This window comes from Anser anser (assembly GCF_964211835.1).
Source record: "Anser anser genome assembly, chromosome: 24".
Lineage (NCBI taxonomy): Eukaryota > Metazoa > Chordata > Aves > Anseriformes > Anatidae > Anser > Anser anser.
The window spans coordinates 3,776,785-3,800,332 of record NC_139745.1 but is presented as its reverse complement, the minus strand read 5'-3'; the positions used below and the strand labels follow the sequence as shown (position 1 = coordinate 3,800,332).

The 23,548-nt window shown below is 68.7% G+C and overlaps 1 protein-coding gene across 11 annotated transcripts in view; it reads right to left on the bottom strand.

The window, feature by feature from the left end:
- Positions 1-2,015: 2,015 nt before the first annotated feature.
- Positions 2,016-23,548, bottom strand: part of AHDC1 (AT-hook DNA binding motif containing 1) — a 52,271-nt gene continuing 30,738 nt past the window's right edge. For 6 of the 11 annotated variants that reach the window (XM_083809909.1, XM_083809910.1, XM_083809907.1 and 3 more), the window contains 5 exons: positions 11,381-11,549; positions 9,772-9,812; positions 4,522-9,576; positions 3,703-4,395; positions 2,016-2,552 (listed from right to left, as the gene is read on the bottom strand). In XM_083809909.1, coding sequence (XP_083666035.1) covers positions 4,565-9,499 — 4,935 coding nt within the window. In that variant the 5' untranslated portion in view covers positions 9,500-9,576; positions 9,772-9,812; positions 11,381-11,549 and the 3' untranslated portion in view covers positions 2,016-2,552; positions 3,703-4,395; positions 4,522-4,564. Of the gene's footprint in view, positions 2,553-3,702; positions 4,396-4,521; positions 9,577-9,771; positions 9,813-9,922; positions 10,036-11,380; positions 11,550-12,106; positions 12,453-12,743; positions 13,005-23,548 lie in introns of those variants that run through there. The other 5 variants (XM_083809911.1, XM_083809904.1, XM_083809912.1 and 2 more) reach the window with 5 other exon arrangements.

The window sequence follows — 23,548 nt, the reverse complement described above, 5'->3', positions numbered from 1 at the left end:
GCCGGGTGATGCCGGGGGGGGGCCATCAGGGGTGCACCCAGCGCTGGGGTGCAGGCAGTGAGCGTGGCGGGTCCCCGGGGATGGGGATGCTGCAGCATCGCAGGCGTCAGCAAAGCCCCCCCCCCGCCCCCTCCCCTCCACCCTCACCTCTCCCCCCACTTTACCCCAAGGACCCTGGGGGGGAGCACCCAGGGTGCTGGAGGGGACTGCAGGGGAGCCGTGTCCCCCCCCCCACTTTGGCCCCTGCCCCGTGGAAATACAGCCTCCTCCAAACCCCAAACCGCACCTGGGGGGGAGCCACCCCCCCCTCCCAGCACCCCGGCCCTATAACGGGGTGCGGGGACCCAGCTGCACCCTGTGGGGCATCCCCCCAACCCCATAACAGCTTTATCCTATTTTTTTTTTGGGGGGGGGCCCTGCATGGCACCACGCTCACTAGGTGCCACCCAGGGAGGTGGGGGGGGGGACATGGATGCCGAGCCCCCAGCGTGGCAAGGGGGGGGGGGTGGGGGTCACGGCTCCCCAAAACATATTGCCCCCCACCTTTAGCCCCCCCAGAGCCATCCTCGGAGCCCGGCGGCGTGGCGCTGGCAGCCTCGCTCCCCCCGCACCCCCGGCCATCAGTATGCACCGTGTGTTGCTCTCCATAGCAACCTCTTTCTTCCCCCCCCCTCGGTCCCCCCCCCACCAGCGCTGCACGAGCACCTCGCTGCAGCAGCCGTGACCCCGCCGGGATTGCTAACCTCTCCCACCCACAGGTAGCTGCTGCCCCCCCCCCCCCCAAATCCCCCCCCCCCAAAGGATGCTGCAGGGCTGAGCTGCCCATTCCTGGAAGTTGCGTTTTTTTTTTTTTTTTTTTAATTGAATTTATTATTATCATTTTTTTTAATTTTTAATCTTTTTTTTTTTTTTTTTAATCCCTCTTGGCGCTTCGCCCAGCCCTTAACCTGCCCGCAGCCCCATGCCGCTGCCTCCTCCGTCACCCACCGGGGGTGGCACCCATGGGTGCTGATGGTGATGCCCCCCCCCGCGAGAAGCAAGACAGCAGCGGCACCGCTCAATATATAGGTTTCTTTTAATATAAAAAAAGTGCCTATGAAAAATTCCTTCCTAAATACACAAAAAGACCAGCTGAGGGCAAGAGCGGGGGCCGGCGGGGCCGGGCGCGGGGGCTTGGGGGCTCTCCGGGGGGGGGGCCACGGCCACAAGCACTGCGTGGGTCAGCTTGGGGGGGGGCGACACGAGGAGGGAGGGGGGGCTGCTGTTTTGACCTTTTTTTTTTTATATCCCCTCCTTTTTCTTTTTTTTGGGGGGGCATTTCGCCCTTTTCTTTTGCGCCGTCTTTCCTTTTTGGGGAGGGGGAGGTCAATTTTTTGTATGGTTTTTTTTTTTTTTTTTTTGCACAATCCACGAAGCCGTACAGGAGTTGCCAAACCCTGGGCTGGGGGGGGGGGGAGCAAAACGAGGGGGGGGGAGCAAAGTGAAGGGGGGGAGCAAAATGAAGGGTTGGGGGGAGCAAAATGAAGGGGGGGGGGGGGACAGAGGGAAAAGGTTGGGGAGAAAAAGAGGAGCCAAACCCCCCCCGGCACCCACGCACACACACACACCCTGAGCTCGTCACCGCGGGAAGGAGAGCAGCCCCCCCGCGCCCCCCCCCCCGGCTCCCCCTCCCCACAAAGAGGGTGTGTTATTGATTTCTTTTCTTTTTTTTTGTTTTTAAATCCTTTTTTTTTAAACTCCTTTTTTTTTTTTTAAACTCCTTTTTTTTGTTTTTTTGGTTTTTTTTTATACAAATTTGGATCTTTGGGTGTGTACTGCCAAAAAAAAAAAAAAAAAAAAAGCGTCGTCCTTATTAATAATAATAAAAATAAAACTCAAATCATCGTCATTAAAAAAAAGGCAACGGAAACCCAAGGAACCCATGCGGAAGTTGCACACCACAAAACCACAGCAGATGTACAGAATGCAATATACAAGACACGATTTATAATAAAACATTATATACAATAAATAGGTTATTGTTACTTTTTTTTTTTTTTTTTGTCGATCGATCTGTAAATAAATTTTCTCAGTGCATACTGGTGGGTTTTTGCTCTTCTCTCCTGCATATTCGCCTCTCTTTCGCTTTAGTTTTTTTTTATTCTCTGTCGCTTTTTGATTCTCTCTCAGGTGTGTGGCTCTCCTTTATTTTATTTTTTTTTTTTGTGAATTTTCGTCTTTTTTAAATTTTTTTTTTTCCTTAAACATTTTTTTTTTTTCTCCTTTTCTTCAAAAGTATTTACAATTGCTGGTTTTTGTGCAGAAAAACGAAACTTAATAAAATAAAAAATAAAAATCCAAAGAGTCCCTCTGCTTCTGGCGGGAGGAGAGCGCGGCGCCGGCGCCACGGCCGGGGCGGGGGCCGGGGGGGGGGCGAAGCGGGGCGGCAGGGCCGGGGGGCACCGGCGGCGGCCCCCTCCTCTCCTCTCCTCCTCTCCTCTCTGCTCCGGTGGCCGGGGCCGTCGGGTGGGCGCGGGGGGCCGAGGGCGCGGGGGCTCCGCTGGCTGGGCTGGCTGCGGGGAGAGGGGACAGGGGTGAGCGTCCGGCCGCCCCCCCGGCCCCCCCACTGCCCGGCTTCCCGCAGGAGGGATGGATCCGTGCCCGAATGGGTGGTGCCCGTGTGGCCCGGGGGTCTGGGGTCCTGTACATCCCAAATCTGGCAGCCCCATGCCCAGGGGTCTGGGGTCCTGCAACCCCCCCCCCCCCGTCTGGCACCCCCATGCCAAGGAGTCCGGCACCCGCCTGCCCAGGGGGTCTGGGGTCCTGCACGCCCCAAATCTGACACCCACATGCCCAGGAGTCTGGGGTCTCCCACACCCCAAATCTGGCACCCACATGCCCATATCCAGCACCCCCATGCCAAGGGGTTTGGGGTCCTCCATGCCCCAAATCTGGCATCCACACGCCCAGGGGCCAGGGGTCTCCCACACCCCAAATCTGGCACCCACCTGCCCAGGGGTCTGGGGTCCTGTAACCCCCTCCCCGCTCCACCTGGCACCCAGCTGCCCAGGGGCCTGAGGTCCTGCACACTCCAAATCTGACACCCACATGCCCAGCCGTTTGGGGTCCCACCTGCCCCTGTTTGGCACCCACATACCCAGGAGTCTGGGGTCCCACAAATCCCCCATCTGGCACCCACACACCCAGAGGTTTGGGGTCCTCCACACCCCCCATTTGCCGCCCACATGCCCATGGGTTTAGGGTCTTGCAAACCACCCCCCATCGAGCACCCCCATGCCAAGGGGTCTGGCACCCACCTGCCCACGGGTCTGGGGTCCCACAAATCCCCCATCCAGCACCCACATACCCAGGATCTGAGGTCCTGCTCACCCCCATTTGCCACCCATGTACCCAAGGGTCTGGGGTCCCGCTCACCCAGCACCCACGTACCCAGGGGTCTGGGGTCCTGCTCACCGGGTCCAGCACCCACCTGTCCCCCCCCCGTCTCCAGCACCCATCCACCCTGTCCTCCAGCACCCCGCACCCTGGGGACCAGCACCGAGCACCCCGTGCTCCAGCCACCCACAGACCCTGGGGCAGCCGAGGCCTCTGGGTTGGTGCTCGGCCACGGGACACCACCGGCAGCACCCATGGGTGCTCGCAGCCCGAACGGTGCCGCGGCCGTCGGGGGACAAGCACCAGCGGGGCGCACGTGGCACTTACTGGGCACCGGCTGCGTCTCCGAGACCCACGGCGAAGCTGCCAAAGTCTCCGTGCGGCCAGCTCTCCGAAACACCCATCGGCGTCATCCGGCGAGAAAAACACCCCCAGCAAGCGAGCAAACGGGGAGGAAAACAGAAAAAACAAAACAAAAAAAAAACAAAAAAAAACAACAAACAAACCGGACCCTCCGAGGGCGGCCGAGGGTCCCCGCGGCACCGGGGAGGGGGCTCGGGGCCGCTGACCCCCACGTCCCGTGGCCGCCTCCTGCCCAGCCCTGCCCGCCCGCCCTGCCCGCCGGCTCTGCCCTGGGCTCGGCGGGGGCCGGTGCTGTCCGTCCGTCCGTCCGTCCGTCCGTCCGATTGTCCTGCTGCGGGGCGGGAGGGGGGGGCGGCAGTCCGGAAAGCAGAGCCGGGTCATTCTCAGACGGAGCGGGTTTTAGTATGAAGGGGGGAAAAAAACGGGGGGTTTTCTCTCTCTTCCTTTTCTCTTCTTCCGTTATTTTTTTTTTCTCTTTCATTTCACTTATTTTTTAACTTTTTTTTCCATTTTTTTTCTTTTTTCCCTTTTTTTTTCTTTTCTTTTTTTTTTTCTTTTTTTCTTTTTTTTTTTTAGAAAACAAACAAACGGTTCCAATCCCAGTTAAATACAGAACTTGAAAAGTGTTCCAGAAAAAAAGTGCTGGCTAAATTACCTCTGCAAGAGAAACACAACAGCGGGGCGGGGGGGTGAGAAGGGCCCGGGCGCCCCGTGCCCCCCCACCCCAACAGCTCAGCACCCCCTTGACCCCCGTCCCGAGGGGGGGGGGGGTCCCGCACCTACCCTGTAACAAAACCTCGTTGTCCGGTTGGCACGTCAGCAGACACTACAATGAGGTGACCGTAAAAGTGTCCTCGGGGTGCTGTTGCTCTACCATCGGCCCCAAAAACCCGCTCTTCTGGGTGGGGGCCATGACGGGGTGCCCTTGGGGTGCAAAACTGGGGTACCTGTAGTTGTCCTGCAGCTGCAGCATAGAGTCTCTCGGTACGGGGGAGATATTCAAGTCATTGATCAGGGGGCAAGCGTAGGGGCCTCGGTGGTGAGCCCGGGCCATCTCCAAGGGCTCCTTCTCGCCCTTGGGGGGGTGGGTGCCGCTCGGGCTGCTCAGGTGGGGGTTGAGACACGAGGGGTCCGTCCTGCCCATGAAGTCCACCAGCATGCCGGCCCCCGCCTTGCCGTCGTACGAGGAGGGGCTGCGGGTGCTGGCGTTGGGCGAGTACCAGTAGGGGGGATTTTTGCAGCTGGGGGAGTCGTAGTGTGGCTGAGGCATGGGGAGGTCGCGGCAGGCCATGTGCGGGGCGTGCGGCAGGGCCCCCCCCTGCATGCTGTGTTTGAGCGAGTCGCAGGCGGGCAGCTTGCGGAGGTCGCCCGCCCGCAGGTCCTCCTTGAAGGCCAGCGTGGGCGAGCAGTTGGGCGAGAAGGCTTTCTGCAGGCCGGCCTCGAAGACAGTCTGCTGGCCGGGGGCTGCCAGCTGGTGAGGGAGGGCGGGGAAGTGCTTGCTCTCCAAATCCGGCTGCCCCAGGCCGGGGGAGTCGCTCTGAAAGCCCTGCACGAACGTCCCGTCCGAGGGGGTGGAGGGGTTCATGGAGTAGGGCCCGGCGTAGTCACAGGGGTCCCGCTCGCCCACCCCAAAGCCCCGGGACTGGGAGGGCAGGGGGGACATGCTGCTGTCCCCGCTGTAGTAGTCCAAGCCCAGGTCCGTGCTCTCTTGGAAGAGGGGGTTCACCGGCTGCGACTTGGTGGGGAACTTGGCCTTGCCCGTTCCCCGCTCCTTCTTGGAGGCGCAAGCCCCACGGGAGCCCCGGGGCTGCCGGGGCCCCGTGCTCCTCTTGGAGGGGTACACGGACGAGGAGGAGGACGAGGAGGAGAAGTTCAGGTGGGACGTGTCGAACATGTCCACCTTCTTCCGCCGGCCCCGTCCGGGCTTGGAGTTGCTCTGGAAGAGGACGCTCTGGTTCCAGTTGTAGCCGGGGGCCGAGGACGCCTCGTTCCAGTCCATCATGAGCTTCTCCAGGCTGGAGAGGCTGGACTGGCCCTCGCTGGATGAGGCCTCGCTGTTGGCGCGCCGGTAGCCGGCCGGCTGGTTGAACTGGGTGCTGTCGGAGGAGGACTCGGAGAAGGTCTCCGAGACCGTCTGCTGCTTGGCCTTCTGCGGGGTGTAGTTGGAGATGTCCAGGATGACGTTGGGCTCGTTGAGGTGGCACTCGAAGCCCGGGTTGTAGAGCTGGCTGAAGGCCTCCGAGCTCCAGTCCAACCCGCCGTAGCCCTGCCGGAAAGCCCACTGGGACGCGCTGGGGAACTGCCGGCAGTTCTCGGGCGAGGGCTGGAAGGAGGCCGAGCCTTTGGGCACCATGTAGCCTCCGGGCGAGACGGTGCTGGCCCGGCTGTCGCAGCGCAGCGGGGTGTGCGCGGCGCTGGAGAACTGGCCGCCCTCGGCGCTGTTGAAGAAGGAGGCCTTGCCCAGCGGCAGGCTGGGGCCGGCCGTCTGCTGCGCGTAGCCGGCGCTGTGGGCGCTGCTGGGGGAGGACGGGAGGCTGCTGCCGCTGCCGTAGGCGAAGCTGCAGTCCTTGCTGGTGGGGCAGTCCTGCGCCGACGGGTACTGCTTCCCCGGGGGGAAGACGCTGGCGGGCGCCACGCTCTGCCCCGCGCTGTAGCCGCCGTACTGGGGGTAGCCGGGGGTGCCGCTGGCCGCCGGGTGCGCCGTGGGCGACCGCGACACGGCCGAGGGTGGCACCAGCTTGGGGAAGGCCTCGGCGCCGCGACACTCCGAGGCTCCTTGGGCCACCCCGTAACCGGCGGCGGGGCGGCCGGGAGGGAAGGCCTGGCGGCCTTGCATGGCCGCATGGAAGGCGGCCTCGGCGCCGGGGGCTGCTGCTGACGCCGCCACTTTGCCCCCCCGGGCCGGGTAGGCGGCCAGGCCCCCCCGTTGGCCCGCCAGGGCGTTGGGGGGAGCCGTGTAGGCGGCCGCCGATTTACGGGACTCGGAGCGCGAGGCCGAGAGGGCGAAGTCCAGCAGGTCGGAGGAGTCGTCCGAGTCCAGCAAGGAGCGGAAATACCCCGTGAAGAGGCTGTGCCGCTCCTGGCTGACCTCGGCCTGCGAGGACGCTGCGCTGCCGGCGTAGAAGCCGGCCCGGCCGGAGGAGCCCGACTCCAGCGCCGCGGCGTGGAAGGGCCTGGCCTCGGCCCCCTGGTAGCTGCAGTTGCGGCTGGCCTGGCTGGCGGCGTGGCCGTGGTGGGGGGCCCAGGGGCTGCCCTTCTCCCCGGCCCACTCGGAGGCACTGTCGCTGAAGCTCTGGCCGGGGTTTTGCTCGGGGAAGAGCACCCCGTTCTTGCGGGTCCGCCGCTTGCGCTTGGGCTTGCCCACGGGGTCGGGCTCCGGCCGGCCCCTCTTGCGCGGGTGCACGGGGTCGGCGTGCACGGCGGCGGGGGCCTTCTTCTTCTTGCCGATGCCCTCGAAGAAGTCGCTGAAGGAGCAGCGGGAGGCGCGGGCGGCGTGCCCACCGCCGCGCCCGCCGAAGCCGCCCGCCTTGCCGCCGCGCCGGCGGAAGCCCTGGACGCGGTGCAAGAAGTGGGAGATGCTCTGGGTGTCGGGTGCCTGGTGGATGGACTCGGGCTCGCTGGGCGTCCAGCAGCGGGGTGGCGAGCAGCGCCCCGAGCACTGGCTCTGCCGGTTGAGGAAGGCCAGCTTGGCCAGCACGTCCGAGTAGTCGGCTTTGCTGTCGTTGGTGTCGGCGATGTAGGAGGGCTGGGGCGAGGCCAGCTTCTGCTTCCTCCTCCTCCTCTTCTTCACCTCCGGGGCGGGCTCCTTGGGTTTGGCCTGGCCCAGCAGCAGGTTCTTGGGGGGCCTGCCCCGCTTGCGCTTCAGGATGATGGGCATCTCGCCGGGGGGGAAGACCACCACCACGTTGCGCCCGTTGTTCTTCATCTTGAGCAGCGGCGTGGGCTCCATGGAGCTGCTGGCCGCCAGCTCCTTGCCCTCCAGGTTCAGGTTGCTGCTGAGTGACGAGACCTTGTAGGTGGTTTTGTTCCTCCTCCCCAGCGACACGGGGATCTTGGCCATCTTCACCACCATCTTCCGCACCCCGCGGCACTTGCTCTTCTTCCCCGCCACGGCGGGGGCCTTGGGCACCTCGTCGGGGTCCAGGGCTTCAGGGGGTGGCGGGGGGGTCAGCAGCAGGGTGCTGGGCTCCTCGGGCCCCGGGGGCACCTCAGCGGGCAGGGCGAGGGGCAGGACGCGGCTCTCGGGGGCGACGTCCGCCCGGCGCCCTCGCCCTGCCCTCCTCCTGCGGCACAGCATCTTTGGCTTGTCAGTCCGGCGCAGCGCGTACTTGCGGTGGTCCTCGCCGCACCTCCCGGCCCCCCGGCCCCCGCAGGGGCCGCGTTTCACCACGCCGCTCAGGGGACACCCCCCTAGGCGGGGCTGCAGGCCGTGGGGCCGCAGCGGGTCCCCGGTGCCCGCCTGCGCCTCCAGCAGCTCCGGTACGGGCCCCAGGGTCTGCGCCTCCAGCAGCGAGGGCTCGGTTGCCAGCAGCGGGGCCCGCGCCTCCAGGAGCTGCGGTTCCAAGGCTCCGGGCAGCGGCTCCAGCGTCTGCAGCCCCAGCGGCTCCGCCAACGGCTCCAGCGACTGCAGCTCCAGCGATTCGGAGAGCGGCTCCAGCGACTGCAGCTCCAGCGACTCGGAGAGCGGCTCCAGCGACTGCAGCCCCAGCGGCTCCAGGTTCTGTAGCTCCAGCGACTCCGGCAGCGGCTCCAAGCTCTGCGAATCGAGCAGCTGGGGCTGCGACTCCAGCGACTGGGAATCCAGCAGCCGGGACTGGGAGTCCAGCTCTTGGGCCGGGAGCAACTGGGGCTGCGCCTCCATCGACTGCGACTCCAGCAGCTGCGTCCCCGGGCACGCCAGGGAGGCCAGTTCGTTCAGGATGTCCGCCTCGGCCAGGTCCGAGTAGTCGCCGGCGTCGGGCTGGGAGCAACCGGCTTCCTCCGCGGGCACTTTGGAGGCTGGAGGAGGCTGCGGGGCGCTCCCCCCCCCGCCCTCGGCCTCCCCGTCGCGGGCCGGGGGCCGGGGGTGCCGCGGCGGCTCCGCTTTGCAGAGCACCCCGCGCTCCTCGGGGCTGCGGATGCTGTTGGCCAGGGAGGGCGAGGAGAAGAAGCTGTACTGGAGGTCGCGGTCGGCGGGCAGGAGGCGACCGTCCTCGTGGCCGCCGCCGCCGCCGCCACGGAGGCTGCCGCAGTCCAGGTGCACCCCGCTGCTCTTGAGGTCCTCGGAGAGGCGGTTGAGGTCCTTCATGATGTCGATGAGCTGCACCACGGGGTGGAGGTTGATGTGCCCGTTGCCGCACTTGCTCCGGAGCAGGGCGACGATGCTGTCGACGTTGCAGCGGCCCGAGGCCAGCGTCGCGTTGGGGAAGGTCTTGGGCGCCCGGTCGCGGGCGGCTGCCTCCTCCGCGCTGCCCCCCAGGATCCGGGGCTCGCCGGCGCAGCCCAGCAAGTCCTCGGCCGCCTTGGTGCCGCCGTGCACGCTCTGGCACCGGTCGGCCGGGTCGCCGTGCAGCAGCGAGCCTGCCTGATGCTCCCGGCCGAGCGCGGGGCACGAGCCCTCAGGGAAGCTCAGCACGCTGCAGGATAAGGCCTTCTCCGCCGGGCAGGCCGGGGGCCGCTGCGCCGGGTGCCCCGGCGGGTAGAACTTGGGCTCTCGGACGTAGTCGGGCGAGCCGCGCACAACGCTGGTCGTTACCACTGGGCCCGGGGGCTTCACGCGCATCCTGAACTCCTCCTCCCCCGGGTGCCGCTTGGCCGAGCAGTTGCTGACATGGGGGTCGGGGATGGTGAGACAGGGACCTGGACGGGGCAGAGAGGGGACAGTGAGGACCCCAGGGTGCCGCCGGCCAAAGCAGCCGGCTGCGCCCGCTCCCTCCCCGCTGAGGGAGAGGGGGGTGCCCGGATTCGGCCCCCCGCTCACCCCGGCTCCGTCGCCAGCGGGGATCAGGCCGCGTTCCCCAGCCTCCTCCCTCGCCCGGCGCAGCGGTGACTTACCCTCGGCTTTGCTGCTGCTCCTGCTGTTGCACTTGAGCTCTCTGCAAAGGAAGCGGGGCGGAGGGTTAGCCCCGAGTCGGGGGTCCCCGGGTTGCCTCCCCCCCCCCCGTGCCCCAGGGTTCGCAGCGCCAGGTCCCTGCAAGGGACATACCAGGGGCTGGTCCTCCCTGGGGTGCTCCCAAGCTGGCGCAGCCGAGAGGGCAGCCTGTGCCCATCACCCTGGCGTCGGGGCTGCGAGCGGGGCAGGGGGAGGCTGCCTCCGATCTGGGGACAGAGGGGACAGGTTGACCAGCCCCTCCACGGAGCCGGAGGGGACGCGGGTCCAGGGATGCTCGGGTTAACACCCCCCAAGTCCCCCCCCCCCCCACCACCACCCCGTACCTCCCACCCCATCCCCACCACCCCCTCCCCTCCCCGCCCGTCTCCCCCCCCTTGGGGCTCCAGCCTCGTCCCCTCGCGGCGTGCCCCGGGGTGCCGGGGCCGGGGGAAGCGGGCGCGGTGGGGGCCCTACGGCCGCGTTGCCGCTAGGTGTCCCCGGCGAGCCGCGCTGCCCGCCCGCCGAGCCGCCCGCCCCGCTCCCGGCCACCCGGTCCCCGCCCCGGCCCCGCCGTGCCACCCCCCCCCGGCACGGCCCGGCCCGGCCCGGCTCGGTTGGGGGACGGCAGCGGGATGGGCAGGGGCCGGGGGGGGCTCGGAGCAAAGTTCTTTGTTCGGGGGTGGGTGGCAGGGGAGGGCTGCTGTGCGCCCCCCTACCCGTGCCAGGCACGAGGGATGGAGGGGTAGGGGGGTGTCCAGGTGGTGGGGGTGGCCCCAGCCCAAAGGCACGCGTGGGGGGGCTTCCCGGGGCAGCAGCGGGCACGCAGCTGGGGGACCGTGGTGGTGCCCCCCGTGCCACCCCGGCGGAGGGGACGTGGCACGGGACGGGGGCGCACTGAGCCAACGTCTCCGGGGCGGCACGAGAGGGCTGAGGCACCGGGGACACCCCAAAATCCGGGGGGCTGTCACCCCGTCTCCCAGCCCACCCGTGGCCACGGCTCGTGGAGAGTCGGCGGCCTGAGGAAGCGACCTCGGCTCCTTGGCCAGCCCGGCCGGGCACCGTCTGTGTGCCGCCCCCCCGGCCCTGCGCCCAGCCCCACTTCCTTCCCTGTGCCCCCCCAGGGACACCCCACCCACAGCTGCCACCCCCGGGGAACTGCAGCAGGGCAGCACCCGAGGTGACACCACCCAGTGGCAGCAGCCCCAGGGCCCCCGCATCGCCCCCTGCCTCAGTTTCCCCTCGCTGCAAACGGGTGGCACTGCGGGGACAGCTCCGGGGTGCGCACGGGGACGCGTGGCGTTGGCACCCAATTCTGGGAAGGGGTGCCCAGCACCCGTCACGGGGCTGACACCCACGCACCCATGGCACAGCACCCTCCCAGCACCAGCACTCCGCACCCCTCTTTGCCCCCAGCCCGCTAAGCCAAGACATCTGCCAAGCCTTGGAGCCCCCAGGGATGCTCCGCAGCCTCCCCCCAGCGCCAAGGCAGAGAAGCAGCCAGCTTTGCCGCCCGCCCCCACCCCCGGTGCACCCTCTGCTCCCCGTCCCGGGGCGAGGGCCCCCCCGGGGTACCTGGGCCGCGGGTGCTTGCAGTGCAGGTTCACTTTGAAGCTGCGGTCGGGGCCGTCGCCGTCGCTGCTGGGCTGGCGGAGGCCGGAGCCCTGGGCGCGCGGGAACCACTCGGCTGGCGGGCTGGCACCGTTCTCCAGTGCGCCGGGCTGGCAGGCGACCGAGCTCCCATCTGCTCGAGCAAGCACAGAGACCCCCGGTGCATCAGCCCGGTGTCCCCCCCGCCACGCCCCGGCCCCCTGCCCCGCACCGCTGTGGGGCCGGGCACGCTGCGCGCCCCGCGTTCGATGCCTCGCCGGCTGCACCGCGACGCTTGCGTCCCCCCGGGGACATTTGGGGACGCAGACGGGGCGCGCCGCTGGGTGCCCAGGGACGCACGGGGGTGCATTTCGGGGCTGGGCGCCCCTCTGCTCCCCGCTGAGCCTCGGGTTCGTCCTCCCAGGGCGCGACGTTTCCCGCACATGTGCACGTGTGTGCACACGCGTGTGCGCGTGGCTCTGCGCTGCCTGCTCCGGTGGTGCCCGCGCGATGCCAGCACGCCTGGGGGCCGTGTGCCCGTGCCCACCGGCGCGGGGGGAGCGCGGCGGAGCCCCCCCCCAGCCCGGCGAGGTCCGGCAGTGCCTGCGTCTGGCTGCATTTCCCCCCCCCAGCCGCGTGTGAATCTCTGCCTGTTCTCTCCCTCCCCCAGCACACACACACACACACACACACACACCCAGCCACACGCACCCGCTCGGCGTGATCCAGGCTGTTCCCGGTGTCTGGATTAGCGTGACAACTTATCAACAAGGCAGGGAAGGAGAATTCAAACCTGTCAGGCCGTCCTCAGCCCCCTCCCCGTCTCCCCGCGATCCTTTGGGCGCAGCGCTGGCACGGAGGCGCAGGCACCTCTCCCGCAGCCCAGCGGAGAAACGCGGCTGTGTTGCCTGCACGGTGTAGAGTTACACCAAGGGCAATGTGGAGCAGGAAAATATGTGCTAGAAAGACCGGTCGAGTCTCTGATGAATCTGCTAATGTGCCCGGAGCTGAGAGCTGTTGGAGGGGAGTCAGGCAGGAAGGAAGCAAACAGGAGGCTTTCCAGAACAGCCGCTGGGACCCGCTCCCTGCCGCACACGCTGCGCACGGCTCGCCGGGGAGGACGGGGCACGGCCGCGTCCCCTCCTCTGCGCCCCGGCTGCCCCCGGGGGGCCGTGGGGTGCCCCTCGCACGCACCACGGGCGCACGGAGCCGCCTCCGAGCTTGCAAACCCCGGCACAGCAGGACGCCCGGGGCTCCCCACCGGTGTGCGCGGCACCCTGCCGTGTGCACCCATGGGTGCGCGCCCCACCCCCCCTTCCCAGCCGTGCCCGGCGCAGCCGGCTCTTACCGAACGCTGCCCGGCGCCGGGCTCCTGCCCTCGGCTCGGTGGGGCCACGCGGCCGGTGCCAAGGCGGGCGACGCTCCCCGCGCGGTGCCAGCGCTCCTCCCTCCCTCTGTCCAGGACCACCTGCGCCCCCCACCCAGCCGCGGGGCTGGGCAGCACCCACCGGCCCCCCGCCACCATTTGGGGGCGAGGGAGCCGGGTGCGCCGGGATGCTCGCCGCGCCGCCGCGCTCACTTTCACCTCCTCTGCTCAGCCCCAGGCAGCTGCCACATGTTTCGCATTAGGCGCTCTGGACTTCGCCATTCCTGGGTTGCTAGCCAGGGGTAGGGCCGTTTTCCTTCTTTTTTTTTTTTTTTTTCCCCTTCTTTTTTTTTTTTTTTTTTTTTTTTCCTTGCTGGTTACAAAACACCAGCCGAGACCACACAAGAGAGGAGGGATGGAGGGAGCGAGCGAGAGGGAGAGATGGATGGGAGAGGCGGGCGGGGGAGAGGCGGCGAGGCCGGGCGCTGCGGCGGGCGAGGCGGGCGGCAGGGGGGGGCGGGGGGGGGATTGCAGCCACCTCTGCATCCCACCTCCTGACCCCTGGAGCCTCGCAAAGATAACAGCCCCCGAAGACTGCTGACTCGCCTCGCAGAAATCCAATATCCTCGCCTGGTGAACTAATCGACTACCTGGGCTCGCCACCTCCCCTGCCCGGGCTTAATCCTGCTGCTGCAAATCTTTAATTAGTTTAACGGTTTCAGGCTCGGCGCAGGCTGGAGGCAGGCGGCACGGCCTCCCCCCCCCCCCCCCCCTCCCCGGCCCCGGCTGGCTTCCCGGGGGGCTCCCACTTGGGTGGCAGGGCCACCCGGTGCCGCGGGGTGGAAGAGGTGCCACGGTGAGGGCACGGGGAGGGGAGGGGGGCTGCGTCCTTCCCCCCCACCTCCTTCCCCCCCGTTCCCTGGGGCTGCTGGCACCCGGCCCCCTCCCCGGAAGGGCTCGCTTGGCACCGGCGTCGCGGCAGCTTGCGGCGGAGGGCCGGCCCCGCAAGACACGGACGTGGTTTGGTGCCCGGCTCCGAGGCCACCCAGACGTCAGGGTGGGGCCGGAGATGCCACCGGGAGACAGCCAGGCGGCGGGGACCCAGCCGCCACACAGATGGGGACACGCCGGCCCCGCGCCGCCCACCCCGTGCCGAGATGCCCGCAGCGCTGGCGTGGGGTGCGGGGGGGGAGGGGGGTCCCCCCCAATCGCCCCGCCGCCTGCCCGGCCCCCTGGGCACCGGGGGTGGGTTGTGACGGCCCCAAATCCCCCGTTTTGGGCGCCCCCATCACACGCGTGCTGCGGGTACGGGCTTGCCACGTCCGTCCCTGGTGCGCGTGCACCCATCTCCCTTGCACACACGCACGGTTGGGGCACTGTGGATGTGCCCCCTCCCCCCCAAATTGTGGCATCACGAGGGTGCCCCACTCGTGCACGCGCACCCCTTGCACGCTCCCGGGGACGCCGCCCCTCCCTCGCACACACACACACACGTGCACCCCCAGGGCACGGCGGCGGCTCTCCCCCCTTGCACGCACGCGTTTTGGGGGCACCGTGGGGGCTCCGCCTTGCCTGCTGCCGTTTCCCCCCCCCTTGCACGCTTTCGCCCCCCTCTCGCTCGCTCACACGCACCCGGCCCCCCCCCGCCCTGCAAATCCCCACCGAGCCCGTCCTGCGCCTGCTGACACCAATGGAAAATCCCCTCCAGTGACAGCTTCCTGGCAGGCGCTTTCCGAGGGTTTCCGTGTTCTCCATCCAGCCCCCCCCGGCCACCTCCTCCCCGCGCCGTGCGGGGGGTCGGGCAGGCGGGCAGACCCCCCCCCCCACACTTCACCCCCACTGCCTCCCCCCGGCCTCAGCATCGCGACCCCCGCCCCAAAGCACGCAGCTCCTGCTCCCTCCTCCGCCTCCCTACGCCCCCGTCACCCCCGTGGGGCGTCCCCGGCCACCGCCGCGATGCCACCGGTGCGCGGTGGTGCCTTGGGACTGGGGGGGCCGGGGGTGGCCGCAGGCGGGTGCCGGGGGGCGCGGGGGCTTGCGAGCAGCCCTGACGCCCCCCCCCCACCGCCTTCGGCCATCGCCCGCTCCCGGGGCTGTTCGATCCCATCCGTCGCCGCTTCCCCCCGCCGCCTCGCCCTCTCCGCGGCGGTGGTAATTAGGAGCGGGAGCAGATGGTGCCTGCGTTTCATCCTAGGGAACGGGGTCCAGCCGAGCTGCTCGGCCGCCCCTTCCCATCGCGGGGCCGTAGGTCACCGGAGCGGAGGGGTTTTGGGGTCCCCTCCCCACGCGGGGAGCTGCCGGGCCCCCCGCGGTGCTTCGGGAGGGAGACAGCACCGCCGGGAAGGGCTCGGGCGCTGCGGGGGGACGAACGCGCCGAGGGGATGAGGTCCGCAGGGAGAGCTGGTGACACCTCCCCGGGGCACCCCAGGGTGCTCAGGCACCTGGCGTGGCACTGGGGAGGGGGGGAGGCTGTGGGACCGGGGGGCTGGAAGCGCCGGGTACCTGCGGGTCTTGGCACCCCCCCCCCCAACCACACCCCGCTGCAGCAAGGCACTGTGGGAAGCTCCCTGCCGAAACAGCCCCCAAAACCCAGCCGGGGAGGCAGGCCCCCTGCGGGCGCCGCTGCCGCATCCCTCGCTGCCGGGGGGGCCACGCGGAGCTGGGGAGGCAGCACGGCCCCCAGCCACGACCCCCTCCCCTGCCGCCTCCATCCCCCTGCAATCACCGTTTGCCCCTGTACAGGCCTGGGGGCTCACAGCCCCCCAGCGGGATGCTCCCCTTGCTCCTTGGGGGGGGGTCAGGACCCCCCCCACTGCCTCCCCCCGATGCCCAGGTCCCCCCACCCCGGCGGCATCGTGCAGCACGGACGCAGCCCCCTTCGCGCTCCAACCCTCTGCCCCCCCAGCCCCCGTCCCCGGAGGGGTCTCGGTCCCCTCGCCAGGCGCAGGGAGGGGGCTGTAGGGCTGTGCCGGGGGGGGGGCGGGGGGGGGCCGGGGAGGTGGGGCCGCCAAAGCGCTCGACAGATGGACTGCAGAGACGGTGGCACCTCGGCCGGCTGGAGCCGAGAGCCGCAGTTCAGAGCTAGCAGGGAAACGGGCTAAATTTAGCTGCTTCCCTCGGTGCCAGCTTTGTTCCCCCGCCCCGCTGAGCCGGCGCAGGAGGCGAGCAGCCGGCCTGGCCCCCTCCTCGGCCCCCTCCCCGCTGGGGACCGCGGGGACGCCCCGACAGCCGGCCCTTGGGGCGCGGAGCCGGGTGCCGGGGCCGGATTCGGGGGTGCCGGGGTTTGGCACGCGGGTCCCCCCGTGGGTGCCGTCCCCGGTGCCATCACGGGGTGCCTTGCCCTGCGTGCCCCGGGCCCCCCCCTGCATGCCGGCAGGCCTGAGGCTGCGCAGACGGCCGCGGCCCCCCCCCCCCCCCCCCTTTTCTCCCCACGCTCCCTCTTATAGCCACAGCATGAGTCACAGCTCCGGTGCGTCCCTGCCCAGCGCCCGGCCACGCCGGGTCATGTAACACCCGCGGCCGCCCCGGCACGGAGCGGGCTCCGTCCCCCGGCCCCGTGCCACCCCCTTGCACGCACCCCGAGGTGGCTCCGCAGCCCCCGACGCCCCGCTGGGGACCACCAGGGGGGTCGGTGCTCAGCTCCCCCCCAGGCCCCGAGCCTGCTGCGAGGCCGCGGTGCGCCGCGGGTTAACGCCAAGCGGGGCCGGGATGCTGCGAGGCCAGTAACATTTGGAAGGCGCCAGATGGATGCGTGCCCGTGCCGAGGTCTCGCTCGGCACAGGCGATGCTCCCCCGGCGCTGGGGCTGGGGGGCTGCCCGGGGAGGGCGCAAAGGGGCCGAGGGGGGCACCGGCGACGTGCCCCGTGGGCTCCCGAGCCACCCACGCCCACCCGTGTCCCGTCCGCCCCACGGCACCGTGGGGAAGGGCAGCGGGGGGAGGCCGGGGGCGGCGGGGGCCCTGTGCCGGGCCAGGTGCACCGGCTGAGCCCGCGGCATCGCCGCTGCACCCCTTCGGTGCCGGCCCCGGGGCCAGGTGGGGAGCAGCCCCCGCGGGGCCCAGGGGGGGGTCCGGGCAGGGGGGAGCCGCCAGTTGCCTCCCTCGGCCAATTTTAGAAACTGGCTAGACAAGAAAGGCAGAAAGGGCCGGGCAGGATTTACGGCCGGGCTGGTGTCAGGGTGGGTTTTTTTTTTTTCTTCTATTTCTTTTTTTTATCGGAGGCACATAGGAGTTGAGCGGAAACTCCTGGCTGCAGATCCTGTTTCCTGGGAGATGCGGCGCGGTGCGGGGCCGGCGGGGGCCGAGCTGGGGTGGGAGCCGCCGGGGACACTGCCAGCGTGGCGCGGGGAGCACCGGGCACGGGCGTGCACGGAGCTGCTGCGCTTGTGCACGGGGCCGTGCACCAGCAGGTGTGCGCAGGCACAGGGGCGTGCACATGCAGGTGCACCCGCGCGTGCGGGATGGGCACAGGGGCAGGTGCACAAGTGTGCACGGGCACAGGTGCACGCACAGGTCTGCGAGGGTGCACGCAGCTGGGTGCACACGTGGGTGAACGGAGGTACGCGGACACGGAGGCACCGGGACATGCAGGTACACGGACAAGGAGGTACACACAGACGGAGGTACATGGACACGTAGGTACACGGACACGTAGGTACACACAGGTACACGGACACGTAGGCACACACACAGGTACACAGACATGCAGGTATGCAGACACACAGGTACACGCACACGTAGGTACACACACACATAGGTATACAGACACGCAGGTAAACAGGCACGTAGGTGCGCACACACGCAGGTGCACACACACGTAGGTGCGCACACACAGATAATACACACATAGGTACACGCACACGTAGGTACACGCACACGTAGGTACACACACACGTAGGTGCACACACACGTAGGTGCACACACACACACTCAGGTGTGCCGCCGCAGCCGCATCCGTCCCCGCGCCCACCCGCAGGCTCACCCCCCGCCGGGGGCGCAGCGCAGCACCGAGCACCTCCTGCGCCCTCCCGGCCACGTGCTGCAAGCACCCAGGCGGCACCCACGGGTGCTCAGAGCACGGGGACCCCCAGCCCCCCCATACAGCCGGGTCATCCTCACAGGCTCCCCCATCCCAGAGGCTGTCAGCGGCTCCCCAGGCTCAGGCCCCCCCCCATAAATCCCTGTGCGCGGGGGGCACATGGGGCTGGTCCTGAGCACAGCAGGTGACCCTGAAACGCAACCGAGACATTTGTGCTGCTGTTCACGAGACCCCATAACTCCCGTGGTTCGTCCCCAAAAGATCAGAGTCAGCAAGGCGGGGCGGTGCGAGCAGAGCAGCGGGCACGCGTGCGCACGGGGAAACTGAGGCAGACAGCAGGGCGATGCCTCTCCCAGGCACGGGTAGAAACCGCAAGCTGCGGCGCGTGCTCCCCGGGGAGCTGGGTGCCCTGTGCTGGCCCCAAACCCTGCTCCCACCACACCCGTCTCCGGTGACAGGGACCCGGCACGTCCCACGGGGCCGAGGTCCCCCGGGATGGGGATGGGGGCACCCAGCTCATCCCGCACCCCCCTGGGTGCCTCATCCTGCACCCACCTACACGGCGACGTGTGCTTCCCCCACCCTCGCCGGGGAGCTTGCCATTAAAATTGGAAGAACACAACTTGCCGGCAGAGCCCCGGCGCGCATCGTACACAGCCTGTCACTCACACATCACTTTGTAGATGCCCATAAATTGCTTCATTACCTCTTCTAATTGAGGAGAACGCAGCTGCTGTGGGGCGGTGACAGAGCTCCTTCCCTTTGAAGGATGCCTCGCTCTCCAAAGACGGGTCCGGCGGAGCCGCAGAGCCCCCCCAGCGTCCCAATAATAATAATAATAACAGCGATAATGGCGATAATAACGGTATCCGAGCAAAACCCCCCGGCACAGGGCAGCGGTGCTCACGTGCGCCGGAGCCCGTGGGCAGGAGGGGGACAGGCAGCTCGGCGGGCAGGGGGGAAACTGAGGCACGAAGGGGGCTGCGCCACGCACGGGGTGGAAACACAACCGCCTGCGCGGCACCGGGGGGGGGACCACGGCGGTGGCACGGATAGAGGACGGCTCGTGGTGTGAACCCCGATTTGGGGATTTGGGGTGGGGGGTGGAACTGGGGGCTCAGCGCCGCCAAAAGTCCCTTGAAAAGTCCCCGGGGAACTTCGCAGCCCACTCAGGGCCGTGTCCTCCCACCTCGGCCAGCAGGAAGCCGCCGCGGGCGCCCACGGCCCTCCCGCGTCCCCGTCCTCGTCCCCGTCCCGGGCAGCACCGCTGCGCCCCGGCCCCCCGCGGGCCCCAGGCTTTGTCTGGGAGGAGGCAGCGGCTGCGGCTGGGCTCGGTCCCCTTGCAGGATACTGCAGAAGGATTTACTGTATTGCAGCTCGCGCTGGCTGCAGCCCAGCGCACAATAGATTAGCTGTAGCCCAGGGCAGCACGTTGCGGGGGAAGGAAGGTGGGACTCATTCGGATGCAGATTGCAGGGCATTTGCTGCAGTATACTGCAGGATCCGGCCGCCCGGACCCCCGCCACCCCGCTCCGAGCTCTGCCGAGAGCGGGGCCGCCGGGGGCCCATGCGTCCCCCCCCCCACGCCCCCCGCATCGCCGCCCCCCTCCGAATCCGACGCGTCCCCACGGGGTGCCCACGCTGTCCCTGCCTGTCCCCTGTCCCCAGCAAGGGGCTGCGCGCGGGGTCCGGAGGGGCTGCGCTCCCCGAGGTCCCCCCCCATGCGCTGCCAGGGACGCCGGGCCCCCCCATGCTGGGCGCGACGGCACAAAGCTGGTGCAGGGCGGGAGCCGGTGGCTGCAAGCAGCACTAATTGATCGCGATTAATTCAGCTCCTACCTCCCCGGGTGGCAGGGAGAGATGCTGAGACACAAACCCAGCCCACGGAGCTCTCCCAAAACGGGCTCCGCTCTCCTCCGCGCACCCCTTCCCCCAGCGGGGGCACCCGGCCCCGGGGGACGCGGGCTGCCCGGCCCTGGGGACGGTGCGGTGCCCACGGGGTGAGGGCGCTGGGACCCCGGCTCCGATGGGTGCTCGGCTCCTGCTGCCACCCAGAGGTGTTGGGGGCCCACGAGGACACGGTTTGGGGTTGGGGCTTTGGGGCGGACCCCCCCCCCCCCCTCCCTGCTTGGGGTCCTTTTGGAAAAGCTGCTGGGTAAGGGGGGGGGGGGGTCTCTGCAGCTCATCCCCCTGGCACCCCACGGCTGCGGGATGCGGGGATGGGGGCACCCAGGGGGATGATGCTCAGGGCTGCGAAGGTGCTGGGTGGGTGGGGGGAGCAAGGGGGGGCACTGATGGCCTCGTTGGCTTCACCGTGGCACCTTCAGCATCACTGGGTGCAAGGCAGGGGAGCACCCCGGGCGCCGAGGCAGGCGCCCACCCCCGTTGTGGGCACCCCGAGGTGGATTTTTGGGGTGGGGTTTGTGCGTGTGTGTGTGCACGGAGAGGGGGGGCGGGGGGGGGGGGAAGAGTTTGGAGCCTGCAAATTCAGGCTCCGTAATCCGACGTCGGATGCAGTTTCCACAGCAACAGCGGGTCAGAGGGCAGCGAGGGGAGCTGCCTGCTCCGCGCCCGGCTGCGATTGTGCCGCAGCCGAAAAAGCCGCCGGGGCGAGGGGCGAGGGGCGGCCGGGAGCCGGGGCTGCGGGGGCGCGGGGGCGGCCGGGTGGGTGCTGCCGGGGGAGGCGGCGAGCGGCTCGGTGTGTGCCGCTGTCAGCAGAGATGTCACTAATTGTCTGCAGGAGCAGCAAACCCTCCTCAACCCTTGGGCAGCCGGCGGCGGGCGCGCTGCTGGGGGGTGTGGGGGGGGAGCCGTCACCTATGTGGGGCTGGGGACACGAGGGGACCGCCACCGGGCGCCGCGGGGTTCGGTGGCATGACCCCAAAGGGGTTGCCTTGGCGTGCCAGCGGTCACGGGCCTGCAGGGAGGGTGCTGGGACCCCGAGTGGGTGCCCGCGGCAGGGGGGGCAGCCCCTCTCTCTCCCTGCCCCACAGGCTCCGGCTTTGCCCCCGCGGTCGCAGCAGCACGGGGCCGAGGCGAGCGCTGGGGACACCGGGGCCACCAGGCTGGGGACAGGGCTGGGGTCCCGTCCTCCAGCCCAGGGCACGAGGCTCCCTGGGGAGAAACCAAGCCTGGGAGAGCCCCCAGCCCCGCTGCCGAGCTGGGAACGCTGCGGCCGCCCCCCCCCCCCAAAGTGCCACCACCTCTCGTGGCAGCGAGGCAGGGGCACGGCAGAGGGACGCGCACCCCTCGGGGAACACAGCAGGATGCGTGCACGGGCAGAGGGGACGCAGAACCCGCAGCCCGGCCACCACCGAGCCCTTGCACCCCACCGCGGTGACACTGGGGGACACGGAACAGGCCCCCCCCTACCCCGAGAGGTTTTTCCTCTGGTGGCACAGAGGGGACAGAGGCAGGAGCGGCTCCTCCAGCGCTTGGCTGGCTCCGGTACCTGGGAGCTGCTGGGAAGCGCTGACGCCGGCAGGAGCGGGGGGGGGGCAGCGGGGGGGCCGGGGCGAGCGGCAGCAGGGTCAGCAGAAAGCCTCCAGCTCCTGCCAGCCGCCGAGCGGGGCTTTGTTCCCGTCCTGCACCTCTCCCACCACCCCCAGCACCGAGCCGGGGGGGACCCTCTCCGGGATCCCGTGGTTTTTGGGGAGCGAGGCAGCGGGAGGAGGCTCGCATCGCTGGGGATGCGTAAAGGGGGGGGGGGGCGGGGGTTTGTTGTGCCCCCAAGGTGGGGTGAGCAGGGGGAGGTGAGGCTTGGGCGGGATCCGAATCCAACCCAAGTCCCTGCGATAGAATGGGGGACACGGTGCAGGGGGGGTGGAGGCAGCGCAGCCCCCCTCTGCCGTGTCCCCTGGTGGTCCCTGGGCATCGCCCCATCCCCAGCTGCTGCCCCCAGTGCCTGGCCGTGCCCAGGGGAGGGGCCGGATCCTGCTCCCTGCTCTCTCAGCACCCTCCTTGCTCAGCCAGGAGCTGGGGGCACTGGGGGCAGCTCCCGAGACCACCAGCCCCGGCCCCACGGGCAGCAGCGGTGGGACAGAACCCGGCCACCATGAGCACAACACCTTCACGTGGCAGGAGAGAGGGAGGAAGAGGAGGGAAGGGAGGGATGAAGGCGATGGGATGCTGCCCAGGACCCACCGAGCATGGGGACAGGCACCCTCCTGGGGACAGCCAGCAGCAGAAATGGGGACAAAACCAGTGTTCCCAGCACATGCAGCCAACAGGGACTGGGAGGTACGCAGAGCGCAGCCCGCTACCTCCACCGCAGCGTGTCAGCGGGGTGGGGGCACCAAGCTGTGACCCCCGGGCACCCCCCTGTGGGGTGACAGCACCGGGGACAAACTCCAGTCCCCAGGCAGGCACTGGGCAGGTCCCTGCAGCACTGGGGACTCTCCCGGTGCTTTTGGCTGGGATTTCCTGCGGGGCCGTGGGTTCGGCGGTGTCGCAACGCTCCCCGAGCCCTGCTCCGTCCCTGCGCGCCGCCAGCTGCGTGGGGCTTTGCAGAGCTCCCAGGGCGGCGCTGCCAGATGGGGCCGTGACCGCAGCGCCCGCCCAGTACGGCTTACTGGGCATACTGGGCATCCTGCAGCTGGCAGCTGGCACCGGCTCGACGCAGCTCGCCTGGTTTCAGCGCTGCCTGGGGCTCTCCTGTCCCCCTGCATCCCACCAGGAGCCCTCCAGCTGGGGCGCAAACACACCCTTGGGTGCAAACGCAGACCTGGGTGCGAATCCATTGCCAGGCCAGGTACAAATCCAGCCCCGGATGCAAACCCGTCATTGGATGCAAACTCCTCCCCAGGTGCAAACCCATCCCCGGGAGCGCATCCATCGCCGGGTGCAAATCCAGCCCCAGTTGCAAACCCATCCCCGGGTGCAAACCCATTGTTGGGTGCAAATCCAGCCCCAGATGCAAACCCGTCCTTGGATGCAAGCCCAATCCTGGATGCAAACTCATCCCTGCGTGCAAAATCCCTTGATGCAAACCCAACCCTTGACGCAAACCCAGCCCTGGATGCAAACCCATCCTTGGGTGCAATCCTACTCCTGGGTGCAAACCCAGCCCTGGGTGCAAACCCAGCCCCGGCTGCACATCAGACCCACGGGTGCTGCGCCCCACGACATCGCCCTCACCCCAAGCCCCTGCTCCCAGCACCCTACTCCTTCCCTTCCCGTCTGCGCCACCGCAGCCCGGTGCCACCCCGTCCCCCCGCGCGGCGCTGCCGGTCCCCTTGCTGCCAGCCTCGCCCTCCGGATACAGCAGACAGGTCTCCCCCCGCCCCCCCCCCCCGCCCCGGCTCCCTGCTCGGCGTCTGGCTGAGCTAAGCGTATTTAGCGCTTTTAATTGTTCTTAATAAATCAATCCCGCCAGCCCCTTAAATCATTTTTGTGGCTTCCCTCTCAGCCGTCCCCGCGGCTGCGCTTGTGTGGAGCCTGCTGTCTGCAGCGCTGCCGGGGGGGAGCACCCGGCGATGGGGTGGGGGGGCCGGGTGCACCCACCCTGCCCATCCCAGCACCCCTTTGCTGGGTGCTCGGCCCCCTGCTGGGGCGCTGTGCGGGGTGCCCGTGCCTCAGTTTCCCTCCCCGTCGGGGCAGGCTGGCGGCTTGCCCTCTCCGTGCTCTGCGCCTTCGGTGGCCCCGACGCCGCTGCGATTTGGGGGGGCGCAGGAGGGGCGCAAGCCCCTCACCTTGCTGCGGGCTGGCTCTGCGCCTGCCCACCCCGGGGAGATGCAGGGCTGGGCACAGCAC